This window comes from Coptis chinensis, chromosome 3 (genome assembly GCF_015680905.1).
Source record: "Coptis chinensis isolate HL-2020 chromosome 3, ASM1568090v1, whole genome shotgun sequence".
NCBI classification, from domain to species: Eukaryota; Viridiplantae; Streptophyta; class Magnoliopsida; order Ranunculales; family Ranunculaceae; genus Coptis; species Coptis chinensis.
Window position 1 is genome coordinate 15,384,856 of NC_141458.1, and position 22,740 is coordinate 15,407,595.

The following is a 22,740-nucleotide window of genomic DNA, read 5'->3' on the forward strand; positions in this document are numbered from 1 at the left end:
TTGTGACAGACGTTGACCACCGTTTTTTCTCAATTTTTTAATTTTATAAACTCTTAAGCTTTATTGCATTGGATACCATTTTGGGTGTGGAAAATATTAGTGTCTAAGGCTGAGTCCAATGGCTCTCTATCCCTTTTAAAGTCAATTTTTAATTTTATAAAATGTCAACATATTTTATTTTTTATTGTCTAAATTTTGGGTTATAAAATAAATTTTATTTTTAGTTTTTAAAAGAAAAATACTTTTATACTTTAAACTTTATGTGACACTTATATGAAGGTGTATATATACACTCTCCATTGGAGATGCCCTAACTTGCCCATTTTTGATAAAGTTGAGCCAATAACACTTTGCCACATAACTACCTAACTTTCCTAATCCTTCAAATCGGTTATTAAACTTTCTCAACTTGTCTTTGCTGCCCTTTAATTTATGTATTTATATTTTGGGAGGAGTTAATTTTTTGTAGATATGATTTTCTAATTCTAAACATTATCACAAATAATCAAAAAAATTCTAAACTTGCCAAATATAGTATTAAAAATGGTGAAAATGAATTGTCTATAATTAGTTAAATTTTGTAAATTGTTAACTATATTTTTAACACTAAATATGACAAGTTTAGATTTTTTTATTTTTTTTTATTTTTTTGATTATTTGTGACAATATTTATAGAATAATTATGAAATTATATCTACAAAAAATTAGCCTTATCCAAAACTTATAAATAATCTAACCATTTTAAGTTTGTTGATAAAATATATCCATGAAAACCCTCGCTAATATATTTTATAACTATACCTCCAATTGGAATGGCAAATAATGAAATTACAACGAACAAACGAGGTTCAATAAATTCATCTTCTTCTCCTGTCTAAATGCAGGCGAAACAGGAAAAACGTCATCGTCAGCCAAAACAAAGCCCAAAGCCAAAATAAAAAATAAAGGAATGTGAATGAATGTTTTTCTCTGTCCTCAAAACTTTTTCTTTTTAATCTTCCATGCAGCCTTTGACCATATATCAACCGTCCATCTTGTTAACAAAAACATCTGAACCGTTAATTCTCTGTAACTCTTTATTTGTCCAGTAGTAGTTCCAGCTCACCATCCTTGTTAATCGGATCTATTTTTTTTCCATCAAAAGCAGTGAAAGAATCCAGTTTGTAGATTTGGGTCCTCGTTTTGTGTACAGGAAATGAAGTTATAATAGGGGAGTTGCAAAATTGTTGGGAGGGGGGGAAGTAAATATAATGGGCAATGTAACATCAGGTGTAGCTGCAAAATTTGCGTTTTTTCCACCAGACCCACCAACATATGATGTATGTAGAGAAGAAAATGGGAAGCTATTGTTTACAGGTGTTACAGCTGATAAGAATATGGAGGTTCATTTGTTGGATACAAAAGGTGGGAATAAGATTGTTGCCACGTTTTGGAGACACCCTTTTGCAAGATTTACTGTTTTGTATTCACATGGTAACGCTGCTGATTTGGGTCAGATGCAAGAGCTTTTTATTGAACTTAGAGCACATCTTCGTGTTAATATTATGAGGTATTCTTCTCTCTTTTTTTTTTTTTTTGTTAGTTATGTGACTTTGAGCTTTTAAATAAATTGGTTGATTTTGTCTAAGTGGTGTAATTGTAATATGTCTTGTGTTTGAAGTTTTGAGTGTGGATTGCTTGCACCTTTGCCTCTGGGCTTCTTCATGTTGCTGTTGTTGTGTTTCTTAGTCTTTTATTAGTCCCCATATGATAGTTTCTCTTGTTTTTTGTGCTTTGAGCTTGTAAGATTGGGAGTGTTGTGTTCTCTCCTTTATATTTTGTTTCTAGTTTGTTTGCTGGTTTTTTTTTGGGAATATTATTATGCTTGGCCTTTGTGACTGCTTGCATATGTAATAATATGTTCGGCATCAATTTTTTTCCAGATTGGCCCCTTGTTTTTCCCTGCAATTTATTGATGTAGCTAGTAGAATCTCCATTTGGTAATTTGTCTTGTTTATGTAGCTCTGAAATCTTAATTGCTCTTAAAGAGCCTGCATGTCGTCATTCCTGTTCCTTTATGACTTTATGTCCATTTTGGGCTTGAGATATCATGCTTAGTCTCGGTAGATTTTCCATTTGGTTATGTTAGAGTGGGGTGTAAAAGTTTGAAATTTTGCCCTTGATTGCTGTACCAAAAGAGCTGCGAATTGCAAGGTGCCCAGTTTTAGGTTATTTTCTTTACGTCTAAATACAAGCTGGAGGGAAAATTATTAGTAGTAGATGGAGTTTCGCCTGTTTTGCTATTTTGTGGGGTATTTGGTTTGAGCACAACAGGCGAATTTTATAGTAGTACACTAATACACTGTTGTGGTATTCAAAAGGTCATCTTGTCGATAGAAGGTCTTCTCTGCTTACTGTCAAAGATTTATGTTGAGCATAGGGATGTGAGATTTGGTCATTTGTAGCTAGGTGGGACATAAAGTGTAGGGATACCTGTCATTGTTTAGGAGATTTGAGATTTGGGAAAGAGACTATTATTTTGGGTGCATAAGCTTTATAATTTTCTCCTTGTATCTGTAAGTTGTATGAACGTAAACCCCCTTTTATTTTCTATTAATTAATTAATTAAAATATATTTTGATATTAATCTCTTGTTTACCTATTTAGAAAAGGGGTTCCCAGCCATTCGTACAGTAACCCCCCCTTTTGCCACTCTCAAACATTTTTGGATAAGCTTTTTTCCAAAACCTAGGTTCATAAGTGATTGACCAGTCTTCTGACATCTCTCGTAAGGTGGTTAAGTGGGGACACTATCGGGGAGAGGGATTTGGCACCTGCTTACCCTATTGTTATTGATGTCTGAACTAGTTCACTCTTCTTAAACTTAAAGTTTAATTTATGAAGGTTTTCTTCATATGTACAGAAGTTTGTAGTGAACCAGGCATGGTCATGCTTTTGATTTCTCTATTGTGAAGACTCCAGATTGATTTTTTTTTCTCTATATTGGGGTCCTGTTATGTATTAATTTTTTATGGCACTAAAAACTCGAAAAAAACAAGGGCATGTCACGGGCATATCCCAAACGTGTCCCAAGGGTGTCTGAAATTATAAAATGTATTAGATAATTGGTGTCTGGTACGGATTCTTTGCCTTTGCTGAAGTATCTGTGCTGTGATTCATAGCTTGACACTCCCAAAAGAGGGAAGGGGGTGGTTGTGGCGGTTTCTGATGAAAATGGACCTTAATGGCTGCCTAAATCCAGGGTTTGGCCGGGGTCAAGTCTCTTAAAAACATAGTTCTTTGGAGAGAAGGGGATCATAGTTTTAGATATTGAGGAATAGAGATGTCTTGGCTCACAAGTTAGGTGGCGTTGGAGTTTTGTTGGAATCTAATGAATTGATTAGGGTTTTTCATTAATGATCTTTTTTCTCAACTTCTATTAACAACCCATTGTGGATAGTGTTTAAATTGACACATCTAAGGCTCAAGGCACTCTACCTCCATGAGGCTTGAGGCGAGCCTCGATGGAAAATCTAAAAAGAAAAGAGAATGATAAAAAATTGGGTTTGATGATGGAAGTTTGTGATATCTAATAGAATGAGGTATTTTATTGCTAAAGACATAATCTAATAATGATTTTTTAATCTTTAAAGAAGTTAGGAGGGTTTTAATTTGTCTGAAAGGTAAAAATATATATAAAGGAAACACCAAATTTTTGAAAATTTGCTTAAAAGTTAAAACCCATCTTTAGTGGTACACCAATCAATCATCAACATCAAAAAAATCAGCAACCCAAACACCAACCCTTCTAGTGTTTGGTTTGCTTTTCAAAAACCGCGTGGTGTTCCAAACACCGTGTGGGCATGTCGGCTGTTGTGGGCTTCTATGGCGCGGTGTTTAAAAAGCAGCGTGGGGTTTTTGTTAAACCGCATGGTTTTTGTCTTCATCCTCGTCTTCTACTCCCTCATCACGTGGTGTTGCTTTGAATATATGGTATGGAGCACACGGTGTTTCAAAAGCCGCGTGGGCTGTGGGCTTCTGGGCTTTGTGTTGGGCCGTGCGGTTTTTCAAAAGCAGTGTCATTTGTTACTGAAATTTTGATTTCTAGACTGAAGATGTTTGGTGTTGGAGTGATTTGGTGTTTGGTTTGATAAAAAAATTTGCTGATTTTCAGCTTTCACCATTAAAGATGCTCTAAGGCGCGCCTTGAGGCTTAAGCCTCAATGCATGTTCATTGAACCTTGATTGTGGAAGAATCTCTTTCAGCAATCCACCTGAAGTGTAATTCATGGAAGTAGTACCTGTCTTATGGGCGGCCTTGATGGCCCATTTTCTATGCCCATTGGGCACTATAGTCATGATTATAGTTAACATGGGATGTAGCCCATACTGGGTAAGGCTGATGTCGGGCTTGGGTCACATAGTGTTCATCAGCCATACTATGTTTGTGTTTTGAAGTGTAGCAATAGTAAGCTGATTCCATTTGGAAGTTTGCTTGATCTCACTATTTCCAGCAAGCACAGATTAGGGATGGTAGGGACAGGGTCCTGCAGATATATTGAGACTGATTGACTTGCAGATTAAAAAATAATACTACTAATAAATATGAGAGTTGAGACTTTTGGAAAGATTGGCTCTGTTTGGCTAACTGAATAAAAATTGCGGGGTGCATAAGTGTGTTACTAAGGGGTTTATTAAGTGGTGGAAAGGGACACCATCAAAAACTCGGGAAGGTGATGAGAAGCCATGAAATTTCCAAAATGTAATGCCCTCTATTGTCTTTGTTGTGTTTAAATTTATTCGTAGTGTACTAAACAGTTCTTTCAAATTTTGCAGCCTATAAATTTTTCCGGTGAACCAAGCAAGGCCCAATGTCACATTTTCTCTATGTCCTGAACTTGAGAGACCTCTTTTATTTACTCGAGGCTCATGTAATTAGTTGAACATAGAAATTCTTCAAGTGACTGCCTGATTGTTTCACTGACCCAGCTTTCTTTTGTTATTGATGATACATCTTTGGTTTTACTGCAGCTATGATTACTCAGGATATGGAGCATCGTCTGGAAAGGTAAATTGTTCATATGGCCAGGACTTGATGTTGTGTTCCTTTGGGTTTTGGAAATGCAGTATAAACTTTGACATCCTCTCTTAGTAAAAAAAATTGCGAGGAAAAAAATATTCTCTATTCTATCTTTCCACACATCTGTTCAGGATAATAATGTTCTTGATAATGGTGACAGCCGTCTGAGTTCAACACATACTACGACATTGAAGCGGTACATAATTGCTTGAAGGGAGAGTATGGAATCAAGCAAGAAGATATTATTCTTTATGGACAATCTGTTGGTAGTGGGCCGACGTTGCACTTGGCTGCAAAGCTACAGAGGCTGAGAGCTGTTATTCTGCATAGTGCAATCCTTTCAGGCATACGGGTTTTGTATCCTGTCAAGATGACATTCTGGTTTGACATTTATAAAGTAAGTCTTAGCCAAATTTTTGCTGTTTCCTCTGTTGGTTGGATATTTTCCTATATGGTCAGTAATTGCTGTTCATTTTCTGCAGAACATTGACAAAATTCGAAATGTCAGCTGCACGGTTCTTGTTATACATGTAAGACCCTATTTATTTCATTAGCATTGTATGCACTTTTATAGTGTTAAATGATAAACCCTGTAGCACTTGTTCTCTGCTTCAGCTTTTCACTAAATGGAAACTCTTTCCCTTTTCATGCAATTTTGTTGGTATGATACCTCATGACATTCCATTGTTTTACTGGACATGATGCTACTGTACTTTATCCTCAGTATTAAACCCCACCCCCCCAAAAAAAATAAAAATAAAAAAATAATAATAATAAAGCAAAAAGAAAACAATAATGATTAAAAAAATATCTAGAATTTTTTTTATGCTGCTGACCTGTTGGTTCGGGATGACGTAATTATATCTCGATTTGTTTGCTTTCTGAACTTCACCTTTTACCATAGTTATCACAATATCTATTGACGTGTTGAGCTCTTTCTCTGCATTTTGTTTGTTTTGTTTCTTTGGTTTTGGTTGAAGGATACTTGCAACGAGTCTCTTGTAGCATCAGTGTAGTTTTGTTGTTTTTGATGATGCTTAATTGCTTAGCTGCAATGTATCCTCTACAGGGAACAAATGATGACATTGTTGATTGGTCCCATGGCAAGCGCTTGTGGGAACTTTCCAAAGAAAAATATGATCCCTTGTGGATCAAGGGTGGAGGACACTGTAACCTGGAGACTTATCCTGAATATATTAAGCACTTGCGCAAGTTTATAAATGCGATGGAGAAGCTCTCTCTTGTGAAACAATCAAAGCAAAACCCCCCTCCAAACTCAACCATGACAGAAGAAAAACATAACAAATGCTTGAGATTCGGCAAGCGATAAGTGGCTTGATACACTTAAATTGGAGTGACAGTTTCCTTAGGCAAGTACTCTCTGCAGAGTGGGTCATCTCTCATGGAAGTGAACCTGTGTGTGCTTGCTTCACCGCCTTGGCATCCAGACGCCAGGCTTTGGATGTATGTGTCCAAGAGAACTGATGAGATCATGCTTAGATGATTGATCCATGTCATGTTCGAACTCCAGTTACAAGGTTCCGTGGGATGCTCATACAGCAGGATGTGTGCTCAGCAAAATAGTTCTGTATACCTGCATCCCTGATAATGTGGTCCAGAGTCTTGAATCTTGTTGTAATGTATTTGTCTCACTGTAAAATCTCAAAAATCAAAATCAAATATATGATCTTCGCATGTATTATTCAAGACAAGTTATTCAAACTCTTGATTCTGACTACTTGTAAATTGCCCTTGTTTGAATATGAAAACATACAGAGTCCATCTATTAACTGCCAGATTAGCTCAAAGGTGGATAACATCATAAGCCAGTAGACTCCACCCATTGTTGTATGGGCTAAAGTATAAACATTCTCCACTGTTTTTGCATCTCGTCATTGAATTGTAAACCAGCAATCTAAGGTTTCTCTCTTCTTAATTTCTTAATTTATGGGCCGCGGTATTGGCACCCCATAAATAAAATAAGACTGGCACTCTTTTTGGATGTTATATAATGTTTTGACGCATCTTATTTGGTGATTTTATATCATTTAAAGGGTAGTAGTCCCATTTTATGGGGTGTCAATACCGCCCCCTAATTTATTGCAATTCTTGCCGCAGATATATAAGCTTGAGATAATTACGTGTATGTGTGCGTATGTGAACACAATTATCTTATTCTTAAGCAGCTTTCATTACAACTTTTTGTCCAAGCATTGAAAATAATATAAAGTTTAATATGATCATCTGGGCCCCCCTATGACTCGACTGTTAACAACATATTTTGTTTCGTGTTCACAACGGTCTGAAGCGAACATCTTGTCTTTTGGAGTATTGCTATATAGTAGTATATAAATTCGCCAATCTGTTAACTAAAAAGATTTGTGACCGCTGTTTCCCTCATATATACCCTTTTATGAGATCATAATTCATGGTATTTTATGGTGCGTGTTGAGTCTGTAGACACAGTTGGCAACAATCCTCTAGGAGCCTAAAAAGTCTGAATGAAGAAGGGCTTCTTCTAAAGTTCTAAGTAGGAAGTAGTGTGTTTGGCAACCAGGAATTTAGGGTGGAATTCAGAATATATTTATAAAAAATTAAGAGTCATCAAGTTTGGTAATCTATTGGAATAGAAATCTCAAATCTCCAAAATTAAGAAATTGTAAATTTCTATATATTCAGGAATTTTAAGTACTTGAAATCGTAAGTTTTGAAATTTTATTTTCAATTCTAATTCCAAAAAGAAAACTTCTAAAAAGACCCTAATGGTATATTGTAATTCATTTTCGCTTGGAATCATTTCGTGACTGTCTGTGTATCAATGGCTCTATTTTCAAGTTTACATAAACCGCTTACCCTTTCTATTTTTCATATTCTCCTTTGAGGAGATTAATGTAAGTATAACTATCTCCAAAATCTGGCTCTTCATTCTTGAAAAAGCTCTTAAGGTCGCTGCCATGAATGAAGAACGCCAGTGCCATGATATGATTGTTTTATCCAAATTATTAGGTTGCAAACATTTTATCATTCCCCTGTAATACATGTACTAGTTTCATAGTTTCATCACCGTCCAATCCGTCCGTAGAGCTAAATTCGTGGGCCTGTTGGAGCCTTGGAGGCTTAAATTTTGCCATAAGTGTTTTATTAATATAGCTTAAAGTTTGTTTTTTGTTGTTTTTTCCGCGGATTTTTTGTACTTGTTGGCTGGTGAAATTATTGAAGCTTAACCACTGACCACTTCAATTCTAGTTTCTGATACCGCATAGCATATGAAGTTATGAGCCAACTGATCAACTAGTCATGGAATATTCAGAAGTAATATCAGCTGATACTGCTACCATTGAATATTTAGGACACCACAAACTTATTTTTCTCAAGAATTGTCTCTTCTATCTAACAAAATAAAAAAGCATAGGGCCCAAAAGGCCCCATCAAATGGTAGGTAATCCAAGTGTTTGTAGAGTTTGTACAATTTTGTTAAGTACAATTAATACTATAGGATCTATTCAAAAATCACCTAAAAATCAACAATTGCGACTGGGTTTATAAACTGTTGGACTTCTAATTTGACATGATACTGTACAATTGGCTAGCCAATTGATGCTATTGGACTTAGTCCTTAATAAAATAGAATTGTAGAAACATCATGACATGGAATATGGGCCATCAGCTAGTGCCCTTAAAAACATATAGATGATATCAAAGGCTTGGTTTAACTACTGAATTTTATCATTATCAAACAAAACCATCAAAAACTAGTTAAAAACTTATAATGCGACTTACAGCTGCCTAGTTAATTACTAAATATCCTCTACCCATGGGAAGATTTTGGTTAAAGTCCACTTAAACTCAAATGAAAAAATTAAGGGTGTATTTGTTATGATGGAAACACTATGGAAAGGAAAGGAAAATAATAAATAGTTTTAAGGTGTTTGTTTGGAATTTTAAGAACTTTTTCCATATTTAAACAAAAATCGTGGAAATGAAAAAGGTTTTGTTTTCTAACCAAAAATTTTGTGGAAAAGAAATAAATAGATAGAAACTTACTACTAATGGTACCCAATAATACAATTATTCTTTTTTCCAGTAGCTTTTGTAAACAAACATGATTATTTCTTTCTCCAAGACTTTTCTTTTTCCAGGTTTTACCAAACACATACCATTTAAAATTATTTCTTTTCATTCCATTCCAAATTTTATTTTATTTTATTTCATTTCATTTCCATGAGTTAAAATTTAACAAATACACCCTAAGTACGCGTCCTTGTAAATTCCTGCATTGGTGACCCAAGTTGATAGATATTACCGGCAAAAAAAAGGAGAGAGAGAGAAAAACTTCAAAACATGTAACCGTCAAATGTAATGTACTTTTCTAGACAGTGAATATTTCCAAAGAACTGCAGACCATAAGACATATAAACGACGCAAGACAGATATAGGAAATTGCCTGAACTATAAAACAGAGATGTAGCTTACAAAGTTTTTTTTTTTGATAAAGTGTAGCATACACAGTTACACTACAATGAAAGAGAAAATAAATCCAATAATTTCAGATAAGGCTATGACAACCTTGATGATGCAATTTACTTTGGTGGGTGAGTTAAAATAATAAAACAATCCAGAAATAAAATCTACTTGTTTATTTATGAAGATTTATCTAGAAGACTCTGTCTTGGGTTCTCTCTTCCATCCAGCTAGCTACACCAAAGAAAAAGACAATATGCATACACTAGGTTGATAAGTGCACATGGTTAACTATTAATAAACATAAACAAATATAAATTTGAGATTTTTATATGTTTAATTAGAAGCATTAAGTATGAAGTGTTCATAATTCATATGAGTGAAGCTTATGAGAAGCTACGTTAAATGTATTATATTGAGTCATTGTTTATCTTGATGGAAGATGAACATTAGGTAGACTTTTGAGATATAAACTAAATGGTAGTAAGTGATGTACACGTTCTTTTCCTCCCTTTAAGTCACACCAGAGGGATGTCATGTGTATGAGGCTCTACAAAAAGCAAAGGTTGGTTATTGTGTACATAATATCAAACACCAAATTACTATACAAAAAGAATAATGTACAACATATAGTGAAGATTCAGTTTACATGTATACTTAGAATACCTCTTGTACTTCAACATATGAAAGCGTGGGCCATATATAGGTTTGCATGCAAAAGATGAAAACATTTTGTTTCCGAATAATTATTGATCCATAATATCCCATTTGTTTCCGAATAATTATTGATCCATAATATCCCATATATACAAGAAGATTAGAAGATGAAAGTAATAAAGGCCCTGAATGATACAAAACAAAGACGGTGCAGAGCTAATCTATTGATTAATTAGATAGAGAACTAGATTTTGGACCCGGGCATATGCCCGGAATCTATTAAATATTTTGTGTGCTGAAAAGGCTTTACAAAATGTTTACAAATTTTGAATCGAGAATATATTTTTATTGAAAATAAATCAAAATCGTTAATGGAATATGATTATAGTACATAAGTACTTAGAAACTAAATGATCAAATTGAGATATCTTATTCACTTTGTGATTTAGGATATTAATCCGTAATTTTTAAATAGAATTATCTTAAACTCGATCTAGCTTGTATAATAGTTTTCTTAGATTTATAGTGATTTAACGGCAAATTTTGAATCATAATATATTTTTATTGAAAATAGCGTGATTATGGTGCATAAGTACTTGGAAACTAAGGGATTAAATTGAGATAGCATCTTCACTTTGTGGTTTAGAATATTAATCCGTAATTTTTCAAATAGAATTATCTTAAACTCAATCTAGCTTGTATAATAGTTTTATTAGATTTATGGTGATTTATGTAAATCATCACCGTCAAATTTACGTAATAATGTGTACAAATCACTAAAACAGATTGATTATTTCCATATCATCAAAAAATACACTATTCCCATTTGAAAAGATTTATCATATGAACGTGTCCTATGAATGGGTGTCATTATATTAAATTATTCTAAAAAATATTAGCAACTATGCATAGCTATGAAAAATGAAAATTATATTAATTACTCATTTAAATTTCTTGCACCACTCTCTATAAAAGGAAGCGCAAACCTTGATAAAACTCATCGACTTCTTTTTATTGTTAGGTTTAATAATATAAGTTTGATTAAAGTTTTGTGAGAATGTCCAATGTGGCCAAAATAATATTGAAACTGCTTGAATAAAAAAATTATAATAAATACTATTTAAAATGCAAAACTATATTTGTCGAGACATTTATTCTCCCTACATATAATACAAATATATTTTAGGGTTATTAGTTCAATGCATTTGCATCAAGTTTTTTATTTTCCATTAATTATATATTCTTTGAGATTAGTTTAATGTAGTACGTTGCATCCAGTTTCTAATTTTTCATTAATTATTCTTTAAGGCTAGTTTAATGCAGTTGCATCAAGTTTCCAATTTTATGTTAATTATTATTTGAGGTTAATTCAGTGCAATTGTATCCACTTTATGATTTCCTGTTAGTTATTCATTAAGGTTAATTCAGTACAGTTGCATCCAATTTTCGATGTTTCATTAATTAGTCTTTGAGATTAGTTCATTGTATTTACATCTATGTTCCAATCTCCCATTAATTATTCTTTGATGTTAGTTTAATACATTTGCATCCAGTTTATGATTTTCCGTTAATTGTTTTTCTAGGTTAGTTCGATAATTTACAATTTCTATACAGTTTGCATACATGTAATAGCCTGTTTTTATAAACTCACTTTCATTTTGGGTTCCTAATTACTCGTAATTACTCATGTGAGAAGGCTAAAAAAATCGACATTTATGCTTTGAGGTCAGTGTGATGCAGTTACATCCGACTTCCGATTTCTAGTTAACTATTTTTTGAGGTTATTTCAATGCATTTGCATCCAATTTTTGATTTCCCGTTAGTTAATCTCTGATTTTAGTTTAATCTTGATTGCATCCAGTTTTGGTTTTCCGTTAATTATTCTTTGAGGTTAGTTCAATGCAATTGCATCCGATTTCGATTTTATGTTAATTGTTTTGAGATTAGTTCAATGCATTTGCATCAAGTTTCGATTTCCGTTAATTATTTTGAGGTTAGTTCAATTTAGTTACATCAAATTTATAATTTCATTAATTATTCATTTAAGTTAGTTTCAACGGTTTCATCCATTTTTCAATGTTTAGTTAATTAGTCTTTGAAATTACTTCATTGCATTTGGATCCGGTTCCAATTTTCCGTTAATAACTCTTTAAGGTTAGTTCAATGCATTTGCATCTAGTTTTCGATTATTTATGCTTTGAGGTTAGTTCGATACAATTATATCCAACGATTTCCGTTAACTATTCTTTGAAGTTATTTCAATGCATTTGCATTTAGTTTCCAATTTCCCACCAATTATTCTATGAGGTTAGTTCAATGCGGTTGCATTCGGTTTTTTTTATTTTTGAGTTAAGATGCATTTGCATCAAGTTTTTTGGTTTCCCATTAATTATTATTTGAGGTTTGTTTGATGTATTTGCATACCATTTCGATTTTTTCGTTAAATATTTTTCAAAGATTTGCATCCAATTTCTAAATTCCGTTAATTATTCTCTGTCGTTAGTTTAATGCAAAATAAAGTTTCCAATTTCTCGTTAATTACTCTTTTTCAGTTATGTATTTGAATGATTTCCTTATAATTATCTAATGTAGTGTGTAATACTGCTGATCCAGACCATTAAAACATGACATAAAAATAAATTATGCTTAATTTACTATGTGGGATCATAGAAGATTATTCAGTTTTCGATTTCTGAATTATTATTTAAATTAGGCATGACTCACTATGTGGAATCGATCTTCAAAGATTATCTACAAACGTGTGTGTTGTTATATTAATTATTCTGAAAAATATTTGCAAATATGCATAACTATTATATATTAATATTACATTAATCACTAAACCAAATTTCTTATCCAATGAAAACCTCACTCTCCATTAAAAATAAAAAAAATTCACATTTGATAAAACCCTTGACTTCATTTTGTTGTTTAATAATAGAAGTTTGATTGATGTTTTGTGAGATTGCCTAATAAGGCTAATTAAAATATATAAAACTTAAATAATGGAAAGAGATAAGATAAACACCATTTTAAATACAAAACTATATTTTCGAGACATTACAACATATAATCCAACTATGTTTTGAGGTTAGTTCAATGATTTGCATCTAGTTTGGGTTATTTATATTTTGAGGTTAGTTTAATGCAGCTTGCATCCAATTTCCAATTATCGTTATTTATTTTTTTTGAGATCAATTCAATGCCACTGCATCCAGTTTTTGATTTCTCATTAATTATTCTTTTTGGTTAGTTTAATATATTTGCATCAAATTTCCAATAAACAAATTATAAGGTTAGTTCGATGCATTTGCATCCAGTTTTTTATTTGTTTATTATTAGAGATTAATTTAATATATTTGAATCCAGTTTTTGATTTCTCATTTATTATTTGATAAAGTTGTATTTGCATATAGTTTCCGATTTTCCGTTAATTATTTTTTTAAGATTAGTTCTACGTGATTTGCATTATGTTTCCAATTTATAATTAATTTTTCTTTGAGATTAGTTCAATATTGTATTCAGTTTCATTTTGTTAATTTAATCTTTGAGGGTTAGCTCAATGATTTGCAGATGAACAATTATTTTTAATGTTAGTTTGATGTATTTACATCCAAGTTTTGAACTAATTATTCTTTTGAGATTAGTTTAATGTAGTTGTATCCATATTCGATTTTCTATTAATTATTTTTTAAGATTAGTTTAATGCTTATATTTGCAGGGATTTTCGTTAAATATTATTTGAGGTTAGTTCGATACATTTGCAAGTTTTGGTTCCCCATTAATTGTTTTTTACGTTAGTTTCATTCAATATTATACATATTTTAAAATATGTTATTATTGCTTTGTCGTTATTATTTTTTTTTTCATTTTCTATTATATATTTTATGATGTTATTTTTTGTATAATTGTTACGTGTTAAGGATATATTCGAAATAAGTCGGTGATTTATCATAGTCTCATAGACACTAAAATTATATGATTTGTAATATGAAATTAGTTTCTACAAATCACCTATTTTTTAGCAATTTTTTTTATTTGATCAAATATATAAAAATTAGAACAATAAAAGTGTTTGATTCGTAATATGAAATTACATTCTACAAATCACCTATTTGAAAATTTTTTTTTTATTTGATCAAATATATAATGAAAATACACTCAAATTCCAAATATAATTAGAAATACACCCAAACTCTCCAAAGATACAAGAAGATAGGGATTGAAGATATTAGAAAATACTATCTTTCATATTATGTGCCACATAGGATAGAAAAGCTAAAAGAGTACCACATAGGAGAGAGAAAATCCTCCTTTAAAAGTCTCTGTTTTAGTATATAGATAGTAGATGGGCTTTGAGGAGTGAATAAGGTGGTCATGCATGCCTCATCACTTCATATAAAGTTGACTCCAAAGCAACGACGTGGCTGTCATTCCATTTCCATTTGAGTACTTGTAGTTTGGAAGTGGTAGCTAAAGTTTTGACGAAATTTCCATATATTCACTATATATGAGCAAATTTTCGGTGTTAGAAGGCGTATAAGATAATTCTCAAAATTAGTTGATTTTACTTTTATTTTGGGGTGATTTTGGACACATCCATAAAAACACTTATGTACTCCAATTTTAAAATAAATAAATAAAATTATTTTAGACACATTTAAGTTCCTATTTTTTTTTTTTATTAAGCGTATCCAAGACAAAACAAGTCTTTTACTTATTCTTCTTTATTCAAAAAAAAAAAAATGTTATTGAATTTTTTTCAAAAAAAAAAATGTTCTTGAATTTTTTTCCAATAACTTATCTCGCTCTTTAGCAACATTTTTCTGACCAATAAGCATGAGCATGAATCAACTATACCAAAGTAATAAAGATGAAAAAACAAAAAAAAATCAAAATTTAAGAAAAAAAAAATCAAATTTTGATGAATGGGAGAACTCAGAAAATTATTATATTTTGGCTTACTACAATGGATAAGTACAAATACCCACGTTTTTTGTCCAACCTAAGTCTCAATCAATAACCAATAATTTTAAATTCTGAAGTGCAATATTACAAGACCGTATTTTTGTTTTTTTTTTGGTTCCTTATTGAAAATACCTCAAATGAATTTGGGAGATATTATTAGATTGAGGCGGTTACTGGGATATGACAAAAATTATAGTTAGTTATGGGGTATGAGTGGTTTTATGGGTGTGTCTAAGATCACCCTTATTTTGGTCATCAAACTCGTGTTAATATCATTTTTTAAAAAAAAACATTAAGCTTAGCAAAAAAATCTTTTGGGATGAACTTCCCTATTGTTTTCATTTTGCAGCAATTTTAAACCAAGGGCCCATGGCTGTCAAACCAATTATCAAACAATTATATATTTTCAAGCAAAATTTGTGTAGGGCATTTTACAACTTCCATACAAAACTAGCCATGCAGCCCGACCAGTGGTCGGGCCTGCTATTTTTTAAAACTATTATGGGGTTATGTTACTTTTAATTGGGCTTTTTATGTTATTCAATTTATATTTAATTTTAATAGGCTGGTCGTTTTTTATCACCACTTGTTTTGCATATGTAAGAGAAGATAGCACGTGTACACATTGAAATGTGATTGACAATGTTTTGAGTAAAAAACCTTCGGCTATCTTATCACCCATTTTTTATCTTTTTATTTACTGCATCTTCAATCTATCCCGGTTTTGGACACATCCAATATTTTGGTCAGTGTTAGGTCGTCAAAACACAACATTTTATTCTATGGCTAGAATCTACTAGAAGAAAAAGGTTCACCTCTTGAATTAAAGATTAACTGCAAATTCTTTCTTGTTTGACCAGGTTTTCCAAAAGCGTCTACCTCCAGAAGCTGTAGACTTGGTCTCCATATTCCTCCAGTACTCTCCTAATCTCCATTGCACTGCTGTAAGTTTATTTCTATGAGACACGTGCCATGATGTTGTTGATTCACAAAGTTGACTATCTATAATTTATGGTGGCAGTTGGAAGCTTGCATCCACCCTTTCTTTGATGAGTTGAGAGGCCCAAATACCCGCCTCCCTAATTGTCGACCTCTTCCTCCACTCTTCAATTTCAAATCCCAAGGTAAGGTGTTTGTGTGATGCTGTTTTTGTTTATATACAAATAGTGTCACTAAGCATAAGATAGTCATCAACAAGACAACAACCTCCTTTTTTTTTGTTTTATTTTTAATGCTTAAAGCACCAAATAACCCCCATTATCTTTACAAATTAGAGTTATATTTTAGTTGGAAGTACTATTTAAATGTGTCATTAGAAAGTCAGAAACATATTATTATTCAGCATGATCTGTGAAAATTTCATTTAAACGGTAGTATTGTGCCATTGTGTAGTTGTGTCAAGTTCTTATGCAGGATACCTTCTAATTATTATGCTTCAATATACACTTTCGTTGTCATGCAAAATAATTTAGTTTGTTAAGAAAACTAAAAGAGGCAAAATTAGGGAGTTGACTCTTCATTTTTCATCCTGTAAACCCCATTCTTAATAATCCTAATATAGGGGTTAGTTGACTCCGCTTCCAAAACAGACATTCGAGCCTCTTGAAGAACTTCTTCAAGTTTCTCAGATATAGACCACGACTCGTTTTCGTCATTAGCATTAAAAAAGCTCCTTGTGTTATCCAGTACTTTAGCCTTATTTTGGTTTGCAGTAACCATGTTTGGCTTTAGTTCCTCAAGGTTGTTACTCTCACTCTGCACTTCTTGTTCCAGTATCTGTATTTCACGGTCCTTCAAATCTGATTCGAAGACACACTTATGATATTCAACAATTAGCTTTTGCACTTCATCTATCCCACTCTCTGGCATTTCTTTCATAACTTCTCTCTCTTCGATACCAAATAACAGTCTGATATGTGAGTTCCATCTCCTTCACAGACTGTGTACCAGTCAATATAACACCTTCAACTGCTTCAACATCAGCCTCAAACTTCTTTGATTTCCTCTTACGATTTTCGATTTCCTTTAACACGAAACTAAGCTTTTCTTTGTACTGCTTCATCTCTGAATACAGCCTGGTTCTCTCCTCTTCAGCTTTGAGCAATTCAGTAGCTTTACAATCAAAGTGCTAGTTTTTTTGTGCTAAAATGCTTGTTTTATCCAAATTTTCAATCATAAATAAAACCTTCTCCGACTATTTTCTTAAATTTTCCTTCTCAAGTTTGGAATTTAAAGAAGCAAGGTACTCTCTTAATTCCAGTTCAGTTTCTTCATCCTTACTTATAGCAGCCCCATTTTCAGCCATTTGAGCCTGAAGAAGAACTAAAGCTTCCTTTTTCTTGATAACATAGCCATGCATGGGAAGAATCAACTCTTGCTCTTGCCCGAGGTTTAGTAATATCCATGGATGTATATTTACCTTAGATTGGACCTTTTCAATAGGCAATTCACATGTGTTTGGAGTGTTGTTTTTCCTGTAGCATCCGAGCGCGATATTCACATTGTTGCAGAATTGCAAATTTAGTGAGATACATGTGTCCATATTTTCCATAGCTTGGCCTTTTCACCTGTTTCAACTTATCTCTTATAGGCTATTCACAACTGTTTGGAGAATCTGCCATAGAACTACATAAGGTTATGAGTGAACAACATTGAATAATCCATGTCTATTGGGTGGTGTGATCATTAAAGATGAGGTAGCGTATGATTACACTTGTGAAACAACATTGAATAATCTATGTCTGCTGGGTGGTGTGATCGTTAAAGATGAGGTAGCTTGTGCCCACAATGCTCCAAAATCTGCCACATAACTACAGAAGGTTATGAGTGAACAACATTGAATAATCTATGTGTGATGGGTGGTGTGATCGTTAAAGATGAGGTAGCTTGTCCCCGCAATGCCCCAAAATCTGCCATAGAACTACATAAGGTTATAAGTGAAGCAGTGGAATCTCTGATTATGAAATTTGGCTTACCAGCTCGATTGTTAGAGGAGATTTTGATTGGAGTGTGAGAAATAGAGAAGGAAAGGGTTTTAGATTTTAATATGACAGGCAGTTGTGTAGCATAAGAATTCTGTTGTTGATCCATTAACTCTATATCCATATCTATTAACTAATCCATATCCAATAACTAATACATATCATGATCCATTAACTCTATATCCATATCTATTAACTAATCCATATCCATATCCAATAGAATTTGTTTTTTTTCCATCCCATGCGTACATTTGAAATAATGAAATAATGGTGTAGCTTTGTTTTTTGTTTTAACATAACACATGAAAATACAATTTTGATTTATATTAAATTAGAGAGCAGGCCAAATTCAGGGTTAGTTTGGTAAGAAGGCAAGTAATTATTTTTCAAATAGGGACTATTTTAAATTTTTTGCTGATGTGGCTCACTATGAGCATCCTGGGAGAATAGATATTAATGTACATATCATGATCCATTAACTCCATATCCATATCTATTAACTAATCCATATCCATATCTATTAACTAATCCATATCCATATCCAATAGAATTTGTTTTTTTTTTTCATCCCATGCGTATATTTGAAATAATGAAATAATGGTGTAGCTTTGTTTTTTGTTTTAACATAACACATAAAAAGACAATTTTGACTTATATTAAATTAGAGAGCAGGCCAAATTCAAGGTTAGTTTGGTAAGAAGGCAAGTAATTATTTTTCAAATAGGGACTATTTTAAAAACTTTGCTGATGTGGCTCACTATGAGCATCCTGGGAGAATAGATATTAATGTAGGTAGGATATGTATCTTGAATTTGAATATATGTACTACGACTGAGTTGAATTTGTCCTTGAGTCCAGCTACACAGTAACCGGGTACTGGATTGTTGGTCTAAGCAACCGTTGTAAATTTCTTAACACGTACCCCATCTACTAACCCTATAAACTCTCCGTTTTCATTTCCTTTCTTCCTTTAATTTTCTTTATATTCCACTCAAATAAAATTAAATAGCCAAAAAAGTAAAAATCAGGGATACTTCTATTATATTCACGGATGAACGACGCATTAACGAGAGCACAACAACAGGAAACCAGTAATACAATCTGTTAGGGAGGGTTTTACCTCATCCTATTCAAACCTTTGACGTGCTCCCATTAGCAAATAAAAAGTTAACCGCCCCTATTGCGACTAAATTAGCAGTGTTCTATAAAAAATTGATAACTAGATGGGGCGGGTTCAAGGGACATATATAGAAGACACATAAATTCGATCGCTCACGTTGTGAGCCTTAGATCTCATCACAAATCAACAGTTAGAAAAAGAAACAAACAAGTACCACTTAAAACTGGTTATGTCCGGCCACTTGAACCGGTTTTTACTAAGAAACCGAACCAGTTTAATATGTTTTCCACACAAAATAGTTACCAGAGAGAAAAACCCACAATTTTCTCCACCAAACCCCATAATACTTTTCTTCATCATCCCACAGTCGATCTTCAATTATCCCCTTCCCTGAAGATGAGTTTTTTACAGCTTACTTCTCCCTTTCAAGATCGAATTTAGTGAACTTTCTATATAAATAAATGATTCAATCGAATTGCCGATTTGTAAAACAAAAAACCAAAATTCAAAAAAAAATGATGTGAAATTCACTAAAATATATGTTCTACTCACATAATCAATGTTTTCAAGAAAAAAAAAAGACTCAAAAAAAGTGGGGTAGTAATTAACCTAGAAATCAACCAATTTTTTAGAAAGAAAAGATTGGGAGAATCATTTTCGATGGTTGAGAAAACACATGGAGAGGGAGAGTAATGAAAACGGGTGAGAAAAAAAATTCAAATGCCAAGATCTTGGTGGAAAAGACGGAGGAAGTTTTTCTCTGTTGTTATTATTTTGTGGAGAAAACATATTAATCCCAAACCGGTTTGGTTTCTTAGTAAAAACCGGTTTAAGTGGACAGAACCAGTTTTAAGTGGTACTTGTTTGTTTAATTTTCCAACCATTGATTTGTGACGAGATCGAAGGCTCGCTCTCAACGTGAGTAAATTTATGTGTCTTCTATATATGTCCCTTGAACCTGACCCTAACTAGATATATTGTCTTTTCGTTTGTGAATATATTGGAAAATTTAGAAATAAGAAATTAAGTCTAAAAATATGAAATTGGTACATAAACAATGGGATTTGATGAAGAGAAGCTATTGATGGTGTTCGAGTGGTGGAAATAGTTGCAATCGGGCTATTTTGACATTACAACCAATTTTTATTTCTATTTTTCAAATATATATTAATAGAAATTCAAAGGAGAAGAAATAACATGAGATTTCAATTTGTGGAATCATGGGTTTGAGTTATTTGTTTCATTCTTTTTTATGTAATAAGGAATAAAAACTAAATAAAATAATAGAAAAGGAAATGAAAACGGAGAGTTCACAGGGGTTAGTAGAGGGGGCATGTGTTAAGAAGTTTACAATGGTTGCTGAAATAACAATCCAATACGCGGTTGCCATGTAGGTGGGCTCTTTGTCCTTAGGTACTTGTTTCCCGCCCAGCATTCATAATTTTCTTGATTTGAATAAGTACTAAACCAGACTAGATGGTAGTATTTAAAGATGGGGGACATACATCACAAAAACACGTAAACAAACTCATGATTGTTATGACTTAACTAATTTTTTCTACATATGATCTTCCAACTATTTTAAACATTGACACAAAACATTATTCAAATCCAAAACTTATAACCCTATCAAATGTAGTCAACAAATTAAAATTTTTGGCTAATTGTGGACCGCTCATTTTCACCATTTTTAATACTATATTTGGCAAGTTTATAAATTTTTGAATTTTTTGATTATTTGTGACAATGTTTAGAATAGTTATGAGATCCTATCTACAAAAAAATAGCCTAATTTAAATTTTATAAATGTCCTAACAATTTTGAGTTTATTTACGTGTTTTTATAATATATATCCCCATAACCCCTCCATTTAAAGACACTAGATTTTTGGACCCGTTCAACGAATGGGGACCGTTTTTATATAATTTTTTATTTTATTTTATTATTATGTATCAAAAATCTTACTTCCAAACTATATTGAAACTCAGACAATAAATTAATTGGATCAAAGTTCCCAGCGCCAATAATTTCTTAGACTAAAAGACTTTTTTTGTATCAATGGGCTTTTAGATGTCATACCCGTTCACTGAAAGCTGAACAAATGCCCCTAAATAAAACAATTTTTTGTTGTAAGAAAATTTGCAATAATTTGTAATTAAACATAGCGTGTATTGAAAAGAAGTTAAAGAACAAAATTTTAAACAATTTCACTTGTGTAAATTAGATTACCTTTCTTTATATTTCATTGTATTTTTGAAAGACAATAGTCTCTCTTTGACAATCAACATTAATCGGTTTCAAATAAATAATTAGCCCACAGTTGGCTGGGCTTGTTATACTTGAATTTATCATCTTCAAACCAATGAACCTCAACTTTGTGAATAAAAAGATCGATTCAAAAAGAATGTACTAATGCTTCTCAGCTTAGTGAACTTGACATGTAATTATGGTTAAATGTAGACGTAGTTTCGAATTGGAATCTGAAAAAATCTAAATTTAGTTGGTGACTTGGTGTAGAGGATAGTACCATTATTTCAACAACTTTCCTACATATAATATCCGTTTTCATATATGATTGGCTAACTTTTATGTATTGGATAATGTAATCATTAAGTAGATTGGGCAAGTAAGAACCATCAAACTTTTATTAAATCAAAGAAATTGACTTCTAGTGTACATCCTCCTTTGTATCTTAAGTGGTGTGTTGGAGTTAACTCAACATGTTACATAAGATATTTACAAATAATATATCATTCTTAACCTAGCTTTGTAAAGTTGGCACTTATATCCAAACAACTTTTTAATTTCCTTCTCGATCTTGTATTAACTCCTCAAAGAGTCGGTTATCTAAAGTAGATGCCCATGATGACCTTTCATCATCTACTTCTATCCACTTCATTGAAGTGCACTTGCACATCTTCTATTTCATTGAAGCTCTTTATCTTTTGAAGTTCTTACAATTTCGCTCTTGCAACGTTGTGAATAACACACTATCATTTCTACTTTGCAAATAACATTAAACTTCAAGCACTAAAGTGTCTATATTGACATCATTGTCCATTACAACCTGCGAACAACATAAATATATACAAAGGACAAAAAAATTGCAGTCTCCTTCCAACTTAAATCAATGATTCAGTCCAGAAAAAAGGTAACTAACCATCTTTCATAACAAAATTCTTTTTGCAACCAATATACTTGATCATATTACTTTATAAGAAAATTTAAAGAACTTAGACACACCTGAAACCATTCAAAAGCAATTAAAACTACATTGAATTAAACCTATGTGTAAGATCGGTTATGTCTTTGAAGAATGTAGCTATAACTTTAGAATATGAAGGAATTTTTCCATTTATGTGTCATGGCAGTCCCACTTAAACGTATCCAATCCATATACTATGCTATCAAAGAACTCAAGATTGAACTTTTGACACAAATGTAATTGATCTTACTTAATGTTAAGAGTTACAAATTGTCGGTGTTGTAAAGGT

The 22,740-nt window shown here is 32.3% G+C and overlaps 1 protein-coding gene and 1 long non-coding RNA gene across 2 annotated transcripts; both read left to right on the top strand.

Moving 5' to 3' along the window:
• Nucleotides 1-882: 882 nt before the first annotated feature.
• On the top strand, nucleotides 883-6,781 carry LOC147508169 (uncharacterized). The gene is made up of 5 exons (XM_086600734.1): nucleotides 883-1,549; nucleotides 5,011-5,047; nucleotides 5,220-5,456; nucleotides 5,542-5,589; nucleotides 6,129-6,781. The coding sequence occupies exons 1-5, from the start codon at nucleotides 1,251-1,253 to the stop codon at nucleotides 6,387-6,389; spliced, it is 882 nt and encodes a 293-aa protein (XP_086456860.1). The 5' UTR covers nucleotides 883-1,250; the 3' UTR covers nucleotides 6,390-6,781.
• Nucleotides 6,782-16,159: 9,378 nt separating this feature from the next.
• Nucleotides 16,160-18,255, top strand: LOC147508170 (uncharacterized). Its single transcript, XR_015216320.1, has 2 exons — nucleotides 16,160-16,269; nucleotides 17,736-18,255. It is a non-coding gene; the product is annotated as an uncharacterized LOC147508170 (long non-coding RNA).
• Nucleotides 18,256-22,740: the final 4,485 nt, after the last annotated feature.

Excerpts from the sequence above, each read along its gene's own strand:
- LOC147508169 (XM_086600734.1), top strand. The coding sequence starts at position 1,251 with ATGGGCAATGTAACATCAGGTGTAGCTGCAAAATTTGCGTTTTTTCCA. Across the intron at positions 5,048-5,219 it reads ATGGAGCATCGTCTGGAAAG|CCGTCTGAGTTCAACACATA; the intron begins GTAAATTGTTCA and ends TAATGGTGACAG. Across the intron at positions 5,590-6,128 it reads GCACGGTTCTTGTTATACAT|GGAACAAATGATGACATTGT; the intron begins GTAAGACCCTAT and ends TATCCTCTACAG.